This window comes from Pezoporus occidentalis, unplaced genomic scaffold, assembly GCF_034315485.1.
Source record: "Pezoporus occidentalis ecotype Australia unplaced genomic scaffold, CSIRO_AGI_Poc_V1 ctg73, whole genome shotgun sequence".
In the NCBI taxonomy this organism is placed as follows: domain Eukaryota; kingdom Metazoa; phylum Chordata; class Aves; order Psittaciformes; family Psittacidae; genus Pezoporus; species Pezoporus occidentalis.
In genome coordinates, this window is record NW_026916082.1 from 1,818,054 (window position 1) to 1,836,048 (window position 17,995).

Consider the following 17,995-nt stretch of genomic DNA (forward strand, 5'->3'; position numbering starts at 1 on the left):
ATGTTTTCCAGATATAATTCTTCCCCTCACGGATATGCAGCAGTGCCATCTCCCTCATGTTGTTGGAGGGTGGGAGGGGTAGGAAGTGTTGTAATGGGCATATGGGATGTATCTCATCCTCTGCAAGTATCACCCGCCCATGTATCAGGACATCCATCACTAAGAACTGCACACAGGCTGAGCATCAGTCGCTTGCACTCAGCCAACGTTTTTTCTAGGACAAAGTAAAAGAAATGGGCCATCAATGCTCAATCCAGAAGGAACAACCATCACCTGCAGACAGAGATGTTCCTGCAGCACCTCACCTAAAGCTGTCTGTACCCCTGTATGGTGCTTTTCAAGAATCTCAAAATGGTTTCCAGCAAGAAAGGCAGACCAGCACTATCCATCCTCATCATACAGAGGTACTACAAAGTGACGTGTCTGTGAGCTTGTTGGTGGCACAACTGGAAAGAGAGTTCATGCTTGGACCACTCTCCTCATGCCAGGTTGGAAATGGAGGCCAACACCACCTCTCCCTGTCTGCAGAGAGTCTGGATGCAGCATAGGGCATTGCAGGGAGCAAACCCCAGTCCTGGGGCTGCTTTCCAGAAGGCCCGTGGAAGCTGCTAGGCTGCCCTACTGCAGCTCCAATGCTTGTGTCACGTATCTGTGCTGCTGCTTTCCAAGTCCCTGCTTCCTTGCTAGCCCTAGAACTGTGTTCAATACACATCTGGAGCAGCTGCTCTGCCTGCAAACAGTGTTGGGGACCGCAGCACTCTCCTGGAGAGGACTAAACCTTCCCATCCCAGCTTCTCTTTACAGACATTTGGGGAAGAGCTGGGATCTCCTGTTTATAGTTAAAGACAGAAGGAACCTTTTCAGAGGCTGAAAATACTCCACTTATTCTGGCAGGCAGCACAGCGATCTAAACTTCAACAGCCAGAACCGTGCAGTCAGACAATAGCAAGCTGGCCCGAGTGTGCGTTTCCAAGAGCATGCTGTGGTCTGGCTCATCTCCCCCATGCCATCCCTGCAGTCACTGCTGGAAGAAACTGTGTGGAAGTGTGTGCCATTACCCTGAGAAGAGGATATCCATCATGTCCAAGCCCTCTCTGAAAGCTGTCAGAGAGACAGTGGCTCAGGCCAAAGAGATGTTTACTTATCTTTCTGGCCAACACTGCAGAAATCCCTGTTTGCATTTAACCTTCTTACAGTTTCCTTTATAACACAGTGGCAACTCTGATTATTCATTCCTTATTGTACAGTAACAATACCTGCAGAACCACAGCATTAAGAAACAAAACCGACGGTGTCCCTGGTCTCCAGTGGCCTTGAATTGGCAGCCCAAGCTCAGACTGGGGGGCTGCCAGGCTTTCACCCCACAGGCACAGCCCCCCAGAAGCCATTGAATCCCTTTGTGTGGCAGGGCAGGAACCAACCTGAACCTCAACAGCTGATGCAAGATCCCCTGGGAGCCCTAAACACCATGCCAGTTATTTTAGGAGGAGGTGGAGGTCTGGTATCACAAAGCTGTATATACAAGCTCCCAGGGAAAAGGCATTTGTAAGAGTGGTCACAAAAAGTACTAGAGACTGTGGTTGGGGAACTGAAGTCCCCAACTGCTCTCACCCATCTTATTTAGGGCTTTCCCCACAGCATTACCTGGTAGAAAAGGGATGATCCTTTGCTTGGGATCTTTCTGGCCTCCTTCAATAGGGAACTTGTCCAGAAGCTGCATCTGCAAAGGAAAAAGAGGAAAGGTCTTAGGGGGAAAACATGGCCTGGCTGTGTAGGGAGCAGGGGATCTCTTGGTCTGTGTGTGGTTCAAAAGATGATTAGCAAAGCAAAGCAACTGCAGGAAACACTCTGCCTCGTTGCGGGGGAGTCTGTACATTAAAAGGTACGATACACTTCACTCCAAAGAAAGGGAGGGCAAGTTTCTGGCAGCACAGAGGAGCTGGGACAGGGCCCAGGCAGACATCTCAGCCTGGCCTCGCTGCTGTTCTAAAATTAGGCTCCTATTCTTCGTTACAGAACACACGCCTTGCCTCTAATCCACAGCCTGCCCGCACTGGTGGAGACACAGTTTTCACCTGTCCGTGTGACAGGCCACCCACCTGGCTAAACATGCTGTCCAAGCAGATGGATTAATGTGTGTTTAATAAAACACCTACTCTGCCCTCTTGCTGGCAAGGCACTGCCCACTGCCCTGGTCCATCAAAGCACTCCTGCTTTCCCAGGGAGAGAGATAGGAGTTTTGGAAGGATCTTCCACTGCAGTCTCTACATGGAGACAGCAGCAGAGAAAGGAAGAAAGGAGGAAGGAGAGCAGAGCATCCCAGAGAATGCCACCAATAGGAATGGTCAGAAAGCAAAACTCAAGGTGGATGTGCTGCTCATGACAAGCAGCCTCCAAAGCATGGTTATGGACAGAGTTTTGCCCACATCAGCTAAGATCTTACCCCACCAGCTCCTAAGCCCTGTCCACCACAGCCATCTGTTTCTAACACATCCCTAAGGCTGACTAGGCTCAGGATTCTGTTGTACCACAGAACTGCAATCAGCCTTCAACCTAAGGAACTCAAAGGGGTATTGATGGCTTATGGTCAGCTTGCACAGTGGAGCAGCCTGCTGACCACCAATGACTTTCTATGGAAGCAAGCCTAGGGAAGCAGTATGCTGACCTAATGTTCCTAAATGAGCCCTGTAATTTGTCTATGGGTGATGAGCCCAGAGTGACCAGTGCCACTGAGGCTGAACACCACTGAAAAGCCAAACACAGCCTCAGCCAGGAAGAAAAGAAGCTCTCCATTGGCACCCTCATGGACCTGTCCAAGAGAGACTGTCCTCAGCCTGAAAACTGACAGAGCCTCTCACCCCTCACATTCACCCTCTGCATTCTTTCACTGTTATTCACCCCATGGTGCTACCAAGATAAATACTCAAATCTTCATATTCTATTTCATTTTCTCCCATGTTTCAGATGTATGATGCAATGTTCTATGTCCCTGCTAATCCTACACAGCAGCCCCGGCTCCAAATACCTTGCCAGCCCAGTGACTCGTTTCTGATAGTCCAGTAGAGATGTCTGTCAACCCACAGTCCACAGGCCCTCTGTGCAGGATAAGGAAGGAAAGCAAGCAGTCCTGTTACTTGACCTTGCAGACCCCTGTCTCCTCACCTGAACTGGATCTACAACTCAATACAAACACCTAAAGGCGCAGCTAAAACTGCAGGTGTGGGGGCTCATCAGTGCTACGTGTCCAGAAGTGAGGGTGTGTGAGTTAACAGAGGCTTTGCCAGCTCAACAGATTTTCTTTAAAAAATATGTTTGTGCTAACATGGGGAAAAAAAAACAGTTTTGTTTTGGTTTTTTTTTTACTGTTTTTGTTTTAAGCACACAGGATCCTTCTCTTTCTTCAACCACACCGCAGCATCTCCAGCATTTTCACCATATGTTACAGCAAACTGAAGATCAAGAGGAAGCTCGGGAGTAGAAGGAACATCTGTGCAGCAGAACAAGTTAAAAGATCCCACTTTTCCCCATCAGGGAGTCAGCCTGGTAAATAAATAGAGCGTAGCTTTGTGGATTGTTACCTAACTCACTTTTCTGCCAACAGAGACATGGGTTTTATTGAAAATGGGAAAATTTGTTTTCTCGGAGGTAGAGCTCCGGGTGCCTGAGGTCAGGCATGTGCAGGAGCGTTGTTCAAAGGGAAAAGAAAAAAAGAGGGGGAAGGAATCCCCACCGATCGACTTGAAGTTTTGCTGTTGCTACACTTTTAGCCAGGAAGGCAATTCTCACTTTACTACACAGTGACTAATTCAAGCTTGGAACCGATACAGTCAAATTCCCATGGTTATTCTTGGAGTTAGATTAGCTTGGCTAATACAAGTCTTTTTAACCACATCAAGAGAGTCACAACGTGTATAACTTAGTGCTATTTATCTAAAGGGTGGATATCAGCAAAATAGATACAATAAACTGCAGCTGGAAGAGTTTGGCTAAGCTTTCCTAGATTACACTTTCCACCCCGGCTCTTGCCTCTGGCTGGGAGGGTCTGGATGTCACGGAGCTGGGGGGGGCAGAGGCACTCACGAGGTCACCAATGCAACTGATGGAGATACAGCCTGTCCCAGTGCCAAGTCCCTGGGAAGCACAGAAGATTTCTCATATTTGATACATAAGACAATATTCCAGTGAGCAACATGCACATGCTTGTGTAAAACTGAAGACAAGGTGTGAAGTTGCTACTTCACTAAAAGGCCATGCAAGGTTGGATACCCATGGAGGAGTGTGACAGTCCTTCTTCAAGCCCCTGACTCCAGAGGACGCTCGCTGCTGGCTTGTGGGATAGCCCCTAGACCAACAAGTTGGGCTTGGCATTTCTGCTGCCCCAGCAAGAGACAGGCTGGTTTTGGGCAGCTGTGCTGGACATTTTGGAGGAAACTACTGGCTCAATTTCAGGCGTGATATGGGAAACCCAACAGATCCTAAAAAGGATAAGAGGAAGGACATAACTGAGGCCCAGCAATTAAACCCCTGCCTCTATTTCTGGCTGTTCTCATTAACATCTAAAAAAGCACTCCCAGCATGACAGTGTCTATATAGATGAGTACTAATGGCAGGGAGAACCTGCAACACAGACTGGAACGTGATGACTGCCCTTCAGCTCCGCAGCACAGGAAACCTCTCATGATGTTAAAGGCAAACAAAGGGCAGCAGAAGCATGGAGCCTTCCTCAGCACTTCCCTGCACCCAGTTCTGCCATTCAAAGCCAGTGCAAGTTAGATCTAAAACTTAGAAAAGCAGGATTCTGTATCCTCTCTTCCATGGAGAAAGATGCAAAGCAGAAAACGAGGAAGAGATGGATGTAGAGGAGGGGAAAAAAACAGGAATAGGTCTGAATGAAACATCTGAGATCACCCAGAGCTGATGGGGTATCCTAAGCCCCACTCAGCCTAGCTTGGATAAGAGGAGACACTAACCACGGAGATAAATGGAGCAGCCAGGAATGGAAGGAGATAAGGGCTGAACCACAGAAGCCCCTCCTGGTAGTCACAGCACTTTCCCTACATGGATGATTAACAGCCAAAGAGCAATAAACGGATTTTCAGTCTGCTTAATTAGATGTCTGCAGAGCATCTGAAAGTCAAAACCTCTTTATTCTGTGACAAATGCTTTTCCATTAACAGAAATTATCATTGTTATTATTGCAAATATACATATGATAGATGGAAAAAAAAAATCCTTCACTTAACGCCCCAAGTTATTCTGTTCAGACATGGGCAGTCTCCACAAGCTGTTGCTTACATCTTGAATATGACAATTACGTTAAGGACAAGATGTGCTAATTGAGAGAGTCATCGCATCACCTAGAGTAAAACCATCCCAGCATGAAGGGAAAGAAGGAAAGTCTGGATGCACAGCCCTGGAGGATGGAGCTAGGGCTGTAGGTGGCTTTGGGCAGGCAAGAAATCACAAGTTGGCACTACATTTAGGCAAACAAGGGGAAGCTCATACACGGTTCATCCGCTTACAAGCACGTGAATCCCACCACAGGAAAGCCTCCAGTTGTATGACCGATGTGATGAGCAGAAAGAAATCCATTACCCTGTCACTGTGTCACACGGTGGGGGATCTGTTTGGAAACAGGGAGGGTATATGGAAACCAGGAAGTGAGCTTCCCGCCCATTTGGGCAGCATGTCTGGAGTCAGGCTGGACAAACACATACCACCTCCTGCTGCTGTCACAACAGATACACATCCACAAATAACTCACTGCAAAAATCACCTCCCAGGCTTTGTCTTTCCAACCTGCTCTGGGTTTGTCAACAGCTTTCCTGCGTAAGTTCTGCATGGAGTCCTGCCTTCTGCTCCAAAAAACTTCCTTCTTACTTCTGTGCTGAACTCATGTAGGTCTGCTATAAACCTTGTTGGTCCACATTATGACTTGCTTACAGTGGTCAGCAAATGATCATGCAATTAATCCCATTAAAAATCAAGGGAATTACTTGTGAGTTGCTGCTCATTAAAATAAGAGCAGGCTCAGAGCACTACCCGACTCCACTCCTTCCTAACTGCACATAACCATGAAATCACTTCACTTGCAAGAATGGAATAGGAATATTTCAGTGGTATCAACCCTCACCTGTTGATATTAACATAGGGAGGCATGGATGCTGCCTCACACATGCAAATGGGAAACAAGAGGTGTAGCCAGTGTCCTCACTTACAGCTGAGCTGCTAGTTCGCAGAATCATTTAGGTTGGAAAGGACCTTTAAGATCATCTGGTCCAACCATGAACCTAATACTGCCAAGTCCAACACTAAACCATGCCCTTAAGTGCCACATCTACACATCTTTTAAATACCTCCAGGGATGGTGATTCCACCACCTCCCTGGGCATCTTCCCTTTCCTCCCTTCTGCTTTGGGTCACCTTTGCCTAAGAATGAGACTATGCCACAAAGAAAGAGATGCTCCTGCACACAAGGACCATTTGGGCTCAGCAATCACAGCTGATGGCTCTGCAGTCACGTCACAAATGTTCTGCTGTGAAGATCAGATTCAGCCCCTCTCTGATTTGCAACGGCATCACCTGATTAACAATCTTAATGAAGAATAAGCACCCCTTGAGAAGCTAACAAATAGCATCTCTGAGGATGAGAAGCCAAGCATCTTTCTGACAATTATTTACTTACTACATTTTATTTATTTTCATAAAACATTGTTTTATGTTTTAGATATAAGAATTTACAGCATCTGAGACTAAGGAGATGCTTCTCTTTTGCAAGAGAGGCTTTTTACTCTGTTGTAAGCCAACTCATGCAGGGGACAAGAACATACGACCTGATCCTGTGGCATTTGCCAGCAGGAACTTTGTTTCCAATTTGGTCTCCAGGTTTTGCAAGTCTGTGACTAAACCTAACTCCCTAAAATTAATCCCCTGCAACAGTTACCTAACCTCCACCTATGCCTACCACCACAGACTCTAGCTGGAGCTTCCTGCTGAGCTGTTAGTTCCTCCCCTTCCTTCCTCGCAGCAGCTTTAACTCTCCCACAGTCAGAAGAGTGAAGTTCTCCACACCTCTTAAAATAAGCAAATTAGGACACCCACATAATCTCTTATCAGTGTGCATATCTGTCTGGTTCCTTTTCAAGTGGATGTAGGTTTGCCATGTGCACAGATAAAAATCAAAGCCCTACAGGAGGTCGGCACTGAAATCATGGGAGATTTATTTTAACATACAAAGACCCTGAGGATGCCTTTCATCCAAACCCTTTACTTTGGCAAGCGAAGCAACATCCATTGCTGCAAAGGGACACAAGACTCTGACCTTCTGCAGAGAGAGAGAGAGGAGACCTCACTCCCATTCTGCATTGTCTAATTTGCTTGTCCCCCAGGGAAACAGAGGATGAAAATCAAACCACAACCAAGAGACTGAAAGCAGCAGATTTTGGTCAAGCTGCTTGCAGTAACCCCCTGAACTTGCCGCCTTACTCTCAGTCACCCAAGTGGTCCTAAGGCTACAACATTTCCTGGACTGAATGCCAAGAGGTGTATTAGCTTCCCATTTTCCAAGTGCTTACTAGAAAATTCATTTCTCATTACAGATGAAGCAAGTTGATAATAAAGGTACTTGGACCTGAAAGGTAAAGTACATGAGGACAGTTATGCTTTGGACACATGGTGATCCCAGCTCTGTGATCCCTTCTCATGAGGCTGATCTGAGCTTTGAGTCCCAGGGAGGAGAGAGGGGCTACAGCTGAGCGATGGGGCAGAGGAGAGGAGGAATCTGTACACACATGGGATTGTATGCATACAGCTCAGAGACCAAAGAAACTGCAAGAAAAGCAAAGGTACTACTAGGGATCTGAAACTAGTGATGATGGAACTCACACTCTCAGCAGGAGGGGTTCAGGGCATCTGCAAATCAGAGCAGGTTGAAAGTCTCTGATGCACGTAACGCAAGCTTAGATGAGAAGGGGAGGTAAGATACCAGAATAGAAGGCTTAATAATTAAAACCCTGAGGAGCAGCAGCAATTTCCTTTCATTTGAAGCTGAATACCAGCTGTGCTGCTCCCTGACATGACTGATGATTACAGCATCATCAGCTATATTTTGAGTTATACATAGTGTGATCTGAAGAAAGTGAAAGGCTGGAACTGGGTTGAATTCTGTCGTCTGATGAAGTTTCCTCATAGAGAAACCTCTGTGGTCCTGTCTCTGCTTTTGCATCTGCAAAATGCAAGAAAAAATCTCAGGAAGCTGGCATGAGATTTAACGAAAAGCCATCAAATGCTCTGAGCAGGAGTCAGACTGGATTCAGAGGAACAACATTCATCTAAAATCAGCAGGACAAAAAGAAATGGAAGAAGTATTATTGGTGGTTTGCAGAAATGCTTTTCCTCCCATTTGTGGGCTTGTTCATCTGTAACATAATCCAAATCCTGGTTAACCAGAGCATCCAAAGGGGTCTTTCACTTAAGGAAGATGGTTACCCTCCATTTCCAGCAAATGAATCTCATGCTATTAGGTAATATATCAACATTTAAATTTCAACAGGTGAAACCAAGCAAGAAAGTGGAGAACATGACAGCCCACCTCCAGAGATTCACTTTCTATAAGCTGGTCTAGAGACCACTTCTTCAATGGTGTGATTTCAGGGTGGGTTTTCTGCTAAGGTTAAACAGTGGAGCATCCATGACATAAGGGGAAGGACCTGATTTGCTCCAGCCCAGGACCATACCTGCTGAGATCAATGACAGATGGACATGCACTACAGGGAACAGAACTGCTGTCCTTAGGGCAGATCCCTCTGCAGGACACAGCTCTTGGAGAATTTTCTCTATATGTGGGCTGAACTGAGCTTGTTTTTATTCCTCCTCTGCTTCACCCTCTCACAGGAGAAACGAACCATCTCACCCTCACAGACACAATACAGCAGGATGCCTGCCTAACTCCTACCTCTTCATAACTAGCCAGAACAGAGCTGCTCCTGAGCACAATATCAGTTAGCTGAAGTTCACAAAAGACTTGGAGATCTTTGGGTGAGGGTATGGAACAGACTGAGCACAGCACAGCCCGTCTGTTAACTGCTCACATGTATAACTGACACCTTACACAGCAGAAGGAGGTGAAACCCCATCTCTTCCTAAAGCAGTAACAAGGTCCACAATGCAGCAGGGATAAGTATATCAGGCAGCCAGTGACACTGCCTCTCTCGTGGTGTTACACGATGCCACAGCATGCAAGAGAAGTGCATTAATTCAGTTTCTGAGAAGCAGCAGCAACTGGCTTTCCTTTTATTTTGAAAGAAAAAAAAAGAATGAAAGCAAAACCCACCCAGATAACTGGCTGACATGCCCGACAATTACAGCATTATAGGATATGTTCTGAGAAAGTCAAACAAAAGCAAGAAAATGTATATAAAGTAAAAGGAACAGACATTTACAGCATGGTGTAATCCCCAAAGGGAAAATGCCTTCCTCAGGTCTGAAAATTTCCACCAGAAATCTTACAAACCTCTCAGCATCCAACTAAAACAGCCAGAGGGGGGGGGGGGAGCAGAGACTGGGGGTATTTCCCCAACATGATCCATCAAAAGAGGGAATGCAGTTTCCCAGTTGAGACATTTGGTGTTTTTCATACAGAAATGCAGCTTTCTCTAAAGGCTCTGCAGAACGAGCCCAGCATTTGTGGCTAACACAGACTGGCAAAACATTCGGAGGTGCTGCTTTGGGATGACAGAAGCACTTGATGCATCTCAAGAGCTTCTCAGAAAGCCCACACTGTCCTTTCACAGAGCAGCTATTGATGCCTCCTGCCAGAAGCATTTTCTTTCCCAGAGCTAAATTAGACTGGCCTCATCCGACTTAACCACACTGGAAGATGCTTGGACAAAGGCTGCTTCATACTTTTCCATCTATCCATGGTGATTATATGTCCCTTGTTACTCCAGTATCTACAGTGGATTTGTCCTGACAGCATCCCTGGGAAATAAGGCCATACCATAATGCCTGTTTCAGAAAGGCGTAGAGAGATGAATGCTGCAGTTATGTGGCACAGCAGGGTTGTGCAGAGATGTCAGAGCCACGCTGATGCCATGCCCCATCAGGTCAATTAGCTTCTGAGGAAGGCTTATAATTTTGTGATGGGGTGCAAGCATTATGCCTTTTTTCCATAGCTGGCATACCCAGAGCCAGCCCAGATGTCCAAAGAGGCTCACTGTAGGTCCCAGCAAAAGTCCTGGCTGAGAAGGGCTGATGTCAGCAGAAGAGCATCTTTCCTTATATTCTTTTTATCCCTGCAAAAATCACAGGCCTTAAAGTATTCTTTCAGACTGCACATAAGCAGCAAGAGACCAACATCCTCTAGTGACAAACACTGCAGTAACAGTGATAATTGCCCTTGGACATTAACAGGATCAGGACCAAGCTCTCCTATAAGGCTGGCCTCCAGGCAGCAACAGAGTTACATCTAAAAGTGCTGCCAGAGCAAAGGTCCCATCTTTAAACATGATAGCAACTCTAAGGGCTTCACTGAAAGGGAGTAAAGCATCAAGGTCACCACCTCCCACATCACCTGGGAATTGTAAAAAATACATACTTGCCATCCATTAAATTTCAACCTTTTCAAGCCAGCAATTGAAATACAGTGTAGCCCCATAGATATTTGGTTTTATCAGAGCATTACCCTTACTGAGCCACTCCAAAGGCCTGCAAGTGCCTAAATCCTACCAGGAGAGACCATTCATCAGGCAGGAACAGCTTGGCTCAGCACAAGGGCTGGATGAGTTGGTGGGAGATGCAGGGCTTCAAACCCTCCAGTCCTTAGGGAACCGCTGGCAGCAGTGGTGAACACTGCACTGACGTTGCAAGCAAGGTGCTGGAGCTTGCATCCTAAAAGCAGCACAGAGCCATTAGCAGGGTGCTGCTATTAGTTACATACTTGCTCTTAGAAAAACCATGAACCAAATATTAAGATCAGCAGAATTTGCAGGTCTGTTTTTGCTACAGTCTCTTTTGTCCAGTGCTGTCAAGATTATCCAGGGAACAAACTCCTGACCTGCTCCACATCACAGATTTAGGCTGGTATCTTGCAAGGGGGAGGCCCGGTTCTATATTTAAGGGTACCCTCATGTGCTAGTGTGACTCCTCTCAAGTCCAGCCATTCCCATAAAGCAACACTGCCAAAGACTGGAGAATTACATCTGTCATGCAATGCCCTCTTTCACCCTTCCTTTACTCCCCTCTCATAAAGTGTAACTGCTGATTCATTGGTGTTTCAGGCAGGGACTATCCAGCCAGCCAGACCCCACTTTTACAACCTGATTTGTCTGAACCAGTGCAAAGCCTGGCACAGGAACGCTCTGAAACCCAATTTATACATTGGATAGTCACTGACCTTGCACGCACAAAATCCATCCTTAGAAACCTCTGCTGCTCACACACTGGTGGCCATGGTTTTAAATAAACCTGCTTAAAAATACACCCTTAGTTAAATTGCTAAAAATAAACCCTTAGTTAAATTGGTAGAGTTTTGTGAGCCTGCAAGACTACTCCCCTGCTTGCACTACTATGAGAGAGATGAGACTTTAGCTCCAAATGTATGAAACTTAATCCCTCTGTTTTCATAATCTACATCTTCTCTACAGCATGTTAGCTCTGCATGATATATTGTTCCTTGGAAACCACGAGTAACTTCAATAATGAAAACAGAAACAATAGCTCCAAACACAATGGCACATCTTACTTCAGAAACTCCATCTGAAATGGTATCTACTCATCTCCGTAGGACACTGCTTGTAGCTCTGGGGTGACGGGGGAGAGCGACCGCCCAGCTCAGTACAATGAAGAAACTGTGCCAAGCACAACATAACCATAGGTTTCAACTCCACACTGGGAGGAGACTCCTTTGTCTTCTTTTCTCCCTCTTTCTCTACCTCCAAACGCTGAGATGTTTTGCCTGCATATCTGGTTCCAAACACATGTCTCCTGTCTTTGGAGGGATTTAGAAAGGACTACAGACAACAAATCCCACTGCCCAAGCAGGCAGACAGAGCTGCATGTGTAACAGATATCTTGCTCTGGGCCTCTAGGGAGGTAAGCAAGCAAGCAGCCAGCAAGGGAAGGGTTTCCAACAGTCCAGAGCCAACTGACAGCCTTTATGCTCCCAGCCCTAGTGCAGGTCCTTGGGCTTAGGCTCTGCTCAGCCTCGGGTGCCAACATCTGCCCAGGATGCTCATCTGATACATTAAGATGGCAAAGGTGTTCAGTGCACAGGAAGGACAGCCTCTAAGCCATGGTTGCCTGCTTCAGCTTGCAAAGGAGGGAGGGAAGCTTTTACGTGTTAGAATATAACAGCAAACTTAGGCTTGCAGCAATCTGTCCTTACCAGTGCCTATTGCAACGACACCTCAAGGACTGGTTTCTCTCTGCAGATTTATTTCTGGGTAGGAGAGACAAAGTCTATGGGTACCAAAAAACCTGTCGGTAGCACAACCACACCACACAGGCATCTTAGCTGAACACTCAAACACATTAGTGCCTTCCAATCACTGCCCTGATACGCAGCATGGATGCCCAAAGCCATGCCAGTGCCTTCCAGTCACTGCCCTGATACACAGCATGGACACCGTCCTCTCTTTAAAAAAGAAAAGAGGGATTTGGGCAACATCTGAGTCCTTAAAGCTCATGTCCAGAGGAAGGATCCCGGGGATGCGCACAGCTGTCCCAAAGGACCATGCAGATGGACCACACCATGACGCAAGGATGCACTGAAAGGAGAGACAACACGTCCTGAAGGACAAACCCAGCCCAGCCCCCTAAGAAGGGAGGCTGGGACTGAAACCTTGTTTTTGTAAGCACAAGTCTGCCTGAGGAGCTTTGCTAATTTAATTGAGAACGAAAGCAAACCCTGGGAAAGTAGACGGGTTTGGACGGCGGCCACAGCGGCTGTGCATGTGCTGCTCGGAGCAGGGTGGGCACAGTGAGTGTTTATGGGGCCTCCACGTTACGCTCTGCATGCTCATGCGGTACTCCAGGGGTTTCATTCAGATAATAATCATCCAACCCTGGACACGCTGCTTGTCGACCAGATGGTATTGTGTGTATTATACCAACTAATCACATGCAATGTTTGGCAGGGTATTAAAAGCATCGATGGAGGTCTTTGACAAGGGTGGGGGGTTTGGGGTCCTTTTTAATCTCAGTAGCTTTCAAGTGGCGCAGGCACATTGTCAAGAAATACTGTCAGGGCTGTGACTTTTCCAAACTTGCGGATGATAAAACTGCTACAAGTTGTGAGGGACAAACAGCACATGGAGACAGGCGCCTGCATCTGGGAGGAGAGGGACTCCTTCCAGCTCCACCCTCCCATCAGAAGGTTTCCAGCCTGCATCTCTGCCTGGTGGCATTGGCAAGGCGTAACAGTGGGACCGTGGTCAGTGGGACCAGGCACAGGAGATAATGGGTATGCTGCTGCCTGCTGCATGCCAGGGAGCATGGCACTGCCTATAACAACAGAGCTGCTGTGTCTGTGCAGGAGATGCCTCTCGCATCCCCATCAGGACAGTGGCTTCCTGAGCTTTAGGCAACACAGATTGCATACCACCACCCCTTGCTTCATTAGGTAGCTGCCTACATGTCCACTTTACCAGCAAGCATCCATGCCTGTTCTCCTCTGGCAAATGCTCTTTCAATGACACGAGGAGAGGTGTTTCACCGGGGACTGTTTGTACATCACTGGACACATATTCTGTCAAAAATGAAAACACAGTTTTCTCCAGCCTGCCTGGCCACACATGCAATCCACTGCGGCCAGGTGAAGGATACACACTGATTATATGATGCAGGAGTGCTTGGGTGATGCAAGAAAAGGGAGGGCAAACTGCAAACTGCAGAGAATAGCCAACCCTAATAACTCATCCCATCCAGCAGCTCCTTCTCAAACATTTCTGAGGGGCTTTCTGAGGAGAAGGTGACCTACAAGCTGCTTTTGTGGCCAGGCTGATGTCCGTCCAGGACAAAACCAGCGAGGATGCAGATTTCTATGCCTCTCCATGTCTTGTGACCAGCTCTAGAAGCCAGACGGAGCAGACAGGCAGGACAAACAAGCATGACAGTCATCTTGCATTGACTCTGCTGGACACTGCATAGCCATCAGGGCTATTTCTCACCCTCTTTGTGGGTTGTGCCTTTCTGTTGTCCTCTTCATCACACAAGGCCACAACAAAGAGACATCAGAAGGATGCCTTGAATGTGGAAACATCTTTGCAGATGTGTTGAAAGTCCAAGTCTAACCAATAGGCTGCAGGTACCATGCAGCTCTCTTCTGCCCTAGCCCCTGGCTTGGGCAGGGAATTAATATTTCAGGGACACTTCCCCCAAAACAATTACTTGATGATGCTTTGTCACAGAAAACATCCAGAAACACAGTAACATGAATCAAATTGATTAAGGCCACATCCAGACCCTGTAATTTCCTTGCAAGCAGCAACCAAGCTGTCCGATGGCACTGCAGTTCCTAGACCTGGCTACTAGTTTTATGAGCCCGCATGATCCTGGTGTGCTCCATAGGGATGTGATTAGCCTTTAGCACCTCAGCATTAAGGCTGAAAGGGATCAGGATACAGCTTCTCTGGGGGATTGCCACACCTGCCATCTGCAGAACCTAGCCCTAAAACTGCAATTCTTTCATTTTTCTTTTTTAAGAGAAAGGATCCCAAGAAAGAAGTGAAGTAGGGAGGAGGTGGGATGAGGACTGACACATCAGTTGCTTTCTACAAGGACACAAGCAACTTCTAAACTTAAGTTCCACATATGTAGCCTGCTGAGGGTAAGACAAGCTACTTCAGAGCACAGAACAGCCCATCTTCCATCTTCCAGTAAGACCCATGACTCACGGAAACACAGCTACTGCTAATGTCTCTCAACAAACAGGGACGGGGAAGGCAGCAACTAGCACACCTGTGACCACCAAGCATGCAAGCACAGAGATCTGCTCAGCCAGAAACCCAGATGCAAAGTTATCTCGCTTAATTAGGGCTTCCTTTGAGGGGAAACTTTGGCTCAAGTAACTGAACAAATAAATTACACTACCAGACACACATGCAAACGCACAAATAACCCATTTTCCATAGCCAGGTGCAGACAATTGTTTCTAGCCCTTTATCTGGGGCTGGAGCACATCTCTCCATGAGGTCAGATGCAGGAGAACATCATACTAGAGCCAGGAATGGAGGAAAACCTGAGAGCAGCTTAAGGAAAACAGAAACAGAACTCAGGAGAAATTTTCCGTGCTCCAACAGGTGCAGAGATGCGGTTACACATGCTTCAGCACTGGCTTTCAACATGGCCTGAGCGTCACACTACAGATCTAATATGGTTAAGGGGGCTTTGAAATCTCACCCCTGCTTTGAACCCTGCAGATTAGTATCAGCATGGAGAAGGATTTGAAGCTGGAGGAAGATGCTCATGTTTCGAAAGCAAGCACCAGCAGGTGAAGGGGCAAGCAGAGGGGCTGCTCTCCATTACAGGTGGTAATGGCAAAAGCAGCCTGGGCAGGCAACCCTCTTGCCTGGATGTAAGACTGAACAGCACTAAACAGTGCAAATACAACAGAAGCTTGGAAACAAAAATAAATTCCCCTTCTTAGCCATACTGAGGTGTGCAACAAGGCAAACCACCAGACAGCTTCACTTGCCTTTCTGTTAAAACCAAGCAGAAGATTATGATTCAAACATCAATGCTTCCAATGACAGATGGGCTTGACACTGTAACTGTATCTCATCTACTTAAAAGCATCTCGCAAATGTCAAAGGTGGAAAAAGAACTCTAAACTTTATATCTTGAATCTGAATGTGTCCCTTGAGACATTGCTTCCAGATTCAATCACAGAGGCTATTACAGTGCCACTGACAGCAGTGAGCACATAAGGATTGCATAGGCAAAGAATAACTACAAGTCGGCTTATATTCTTTATTGAAAGGGTGCTTAAACACTCAAACAGGCTTCCTAGAGAGGTGGACAAGTGTTTAAGAGGCATTTGGACAATGCCATTAATAACACACTTTAATTTTTGGTCAGCTCTGAAGTAGTCAGGCCCCTGGACTAGATGATCATTGTAGGTCCCTTTCAACTGAAACACTCCATTCTAATGCTGAAGGCCTGTAGGATGGGCATGCAGCACAAATTTCCATATTTCTGGAGTTCAAGATTATGACAATCTCACAAGATGAGAATTTTCCGTGAACTTTTACTGTCCTTGGACCAAAACCCAATTCCCAGGACTGAATTTAAAACTCCACATGAGAACGAAATGATCAGTCTGAGTTCTCAACATGACCCCAGACACCTCTGCATCCAAGCACCTGATGGGCATGGATGAATTTATCCTCTCAAAATCCATAGAAGATGAAAATTTTTGCAGAACAGGAAATCCAAAGCCCAAATCTGTAAACCCCAGCTTTTCTGCTTTAGCCAGGGCAGGATGAAAAAAACCCACTGTGTTCTTCCTTGCAGTCCATATGGGGCTTCAGCCATCCTAAGAAAATAAGATAGAAGGCCAATACACCTCATGTGTCTTTAGACCATGAATTGCAGTTTGCACCAGATGCAGAAGGACAACAGATGGCTTTTAAACTTGCCACCCCCATGGGGGAAAACAGCCCCCAGTGCTGGCAGGCTGGAGCACATGGAAGCTGTGACTGTAACCTTTCCTGCATGAAGCTCTGGCTGCCGCTCATCTCCCAAGGGCAGGCACACCAGTCAGTGTCCAGCCCAAGTGCCTTCATACTGAAGTCCCACCCCAGTTTTTCCCATCTCCCTTCTCCACATCAGTAAAATGCTGCTAGCAGTGTAATGCTTTTAGCTCAACAGAGAGCTCCCAAACTTAACTAATCATGGTGAACAAAGGGAATATTCCTTTCGATTTAATATTCATCAGGACTTGTGGCTTTTCCATGCATTTTCCAGTCCTTAACACCAGAGAGACCTACCCCTGCTCTGAGCTGGTATGTGCTACTGAAACACAAATACATTAACAGGTCGCCATGAGGGAAGGAAAGAATTAGTTTTCCATTCTAAAGAGTTACTTACTTGAGAGCCTGATGTATCTGAAATCAAATTTTAAACATACATGTGTAAAGGGCTCTCTTTTATAGAGGGACTTGGGTACGATGTGGAAAATCCACAGCTCCTAACATCAAGCCATGGGTGGAGGGAGTCTGGAGTATGAATTAAAAATAATGTGGTTGTTTGCAGAAATTAGTGGCACCGATTTAAATCCACACTCCCCTCCCTCCTCAAATAATCACCCTGTGAACGGAGGTGGTTTATGGAGCCCTCTGGAAAATGTTCCTCATGGCCTCCATCCCGAACCGAAAATAAAACACATTACATCGCAGCAAATACTTCACCAGGGTGCTGCTCTCTTCCCCCGGCCCACGCTTCCCATTTGTTGCTCATTAAATGAAACAGCAGGTGCTCAGACCACAAGCACAGCAGGGCTGCAGTGAGAGCAGTGATTAAACCCCCCTGGAATGTCTTCTTGGAGAGCTACATCTTTCCAGGGACTGGACTCAAAGAGGAAAGGGGTGGGCTGGTCCTCAGCTGTGAGCTCCATGAGGAGCTTTCGAAGGATGGGTCACTAGAAACATCAGGTTTCTGGGGAAGATGCTGGCTCCCGTCTGCTTTACCAAGCCACCTTCCTGGCATCCTTGCTACAGGGTTCATGCAACATGGCACACTCTGCCTCTCAGCTGGAGACATCCCCGTTCTCACCCAGTTGAGACCCATCATGGGGTGACCGATCTCTTCTCCCAGGTAACAAGTGATAGGGCAAGAGGAAACAGCCTCAAGCTGCACCAGGAGAGGTTTAGATTGGATATTAGGAAAAATTTCTTCCCCAAAAGGGTTATCAGGCATTGGAACAGACTGCCCAGTGCCATTCCAATGGAAGTGCTCAAAAACCATGTAGATGAGGCCCTTGGTAACATGGTTTAATGGT

At 46.8% G+C, this 17,995-nt stretch overlaps 1 protein-coding gene across 3 annotated transcripts in view; it reads right to left on the reverse strand.

The window, feature by feature from the left end:
- Window positions 1-17,995, reverse strand: part of SH3PXD2A (SH3 and PX domains 2A) — a 261,573-nt gene that overhangs the window by 186,560 nt on the left and 57,018 nt on the right. For all 3 annotated transcript variants that reach the window (XM_062601872.1, XM_062601873.1, XM_062601871.1), the window contains exon 3: window positions 1,645-1,720. In XM_062601872.1, coding sequence (XP_062457856.1) covers window positions 1,645-1,720 — 76 coding nt within the window. The remainder of the gene's footprint in view (window positions 1-1,644; window positions 1,721-17,995) is intronic.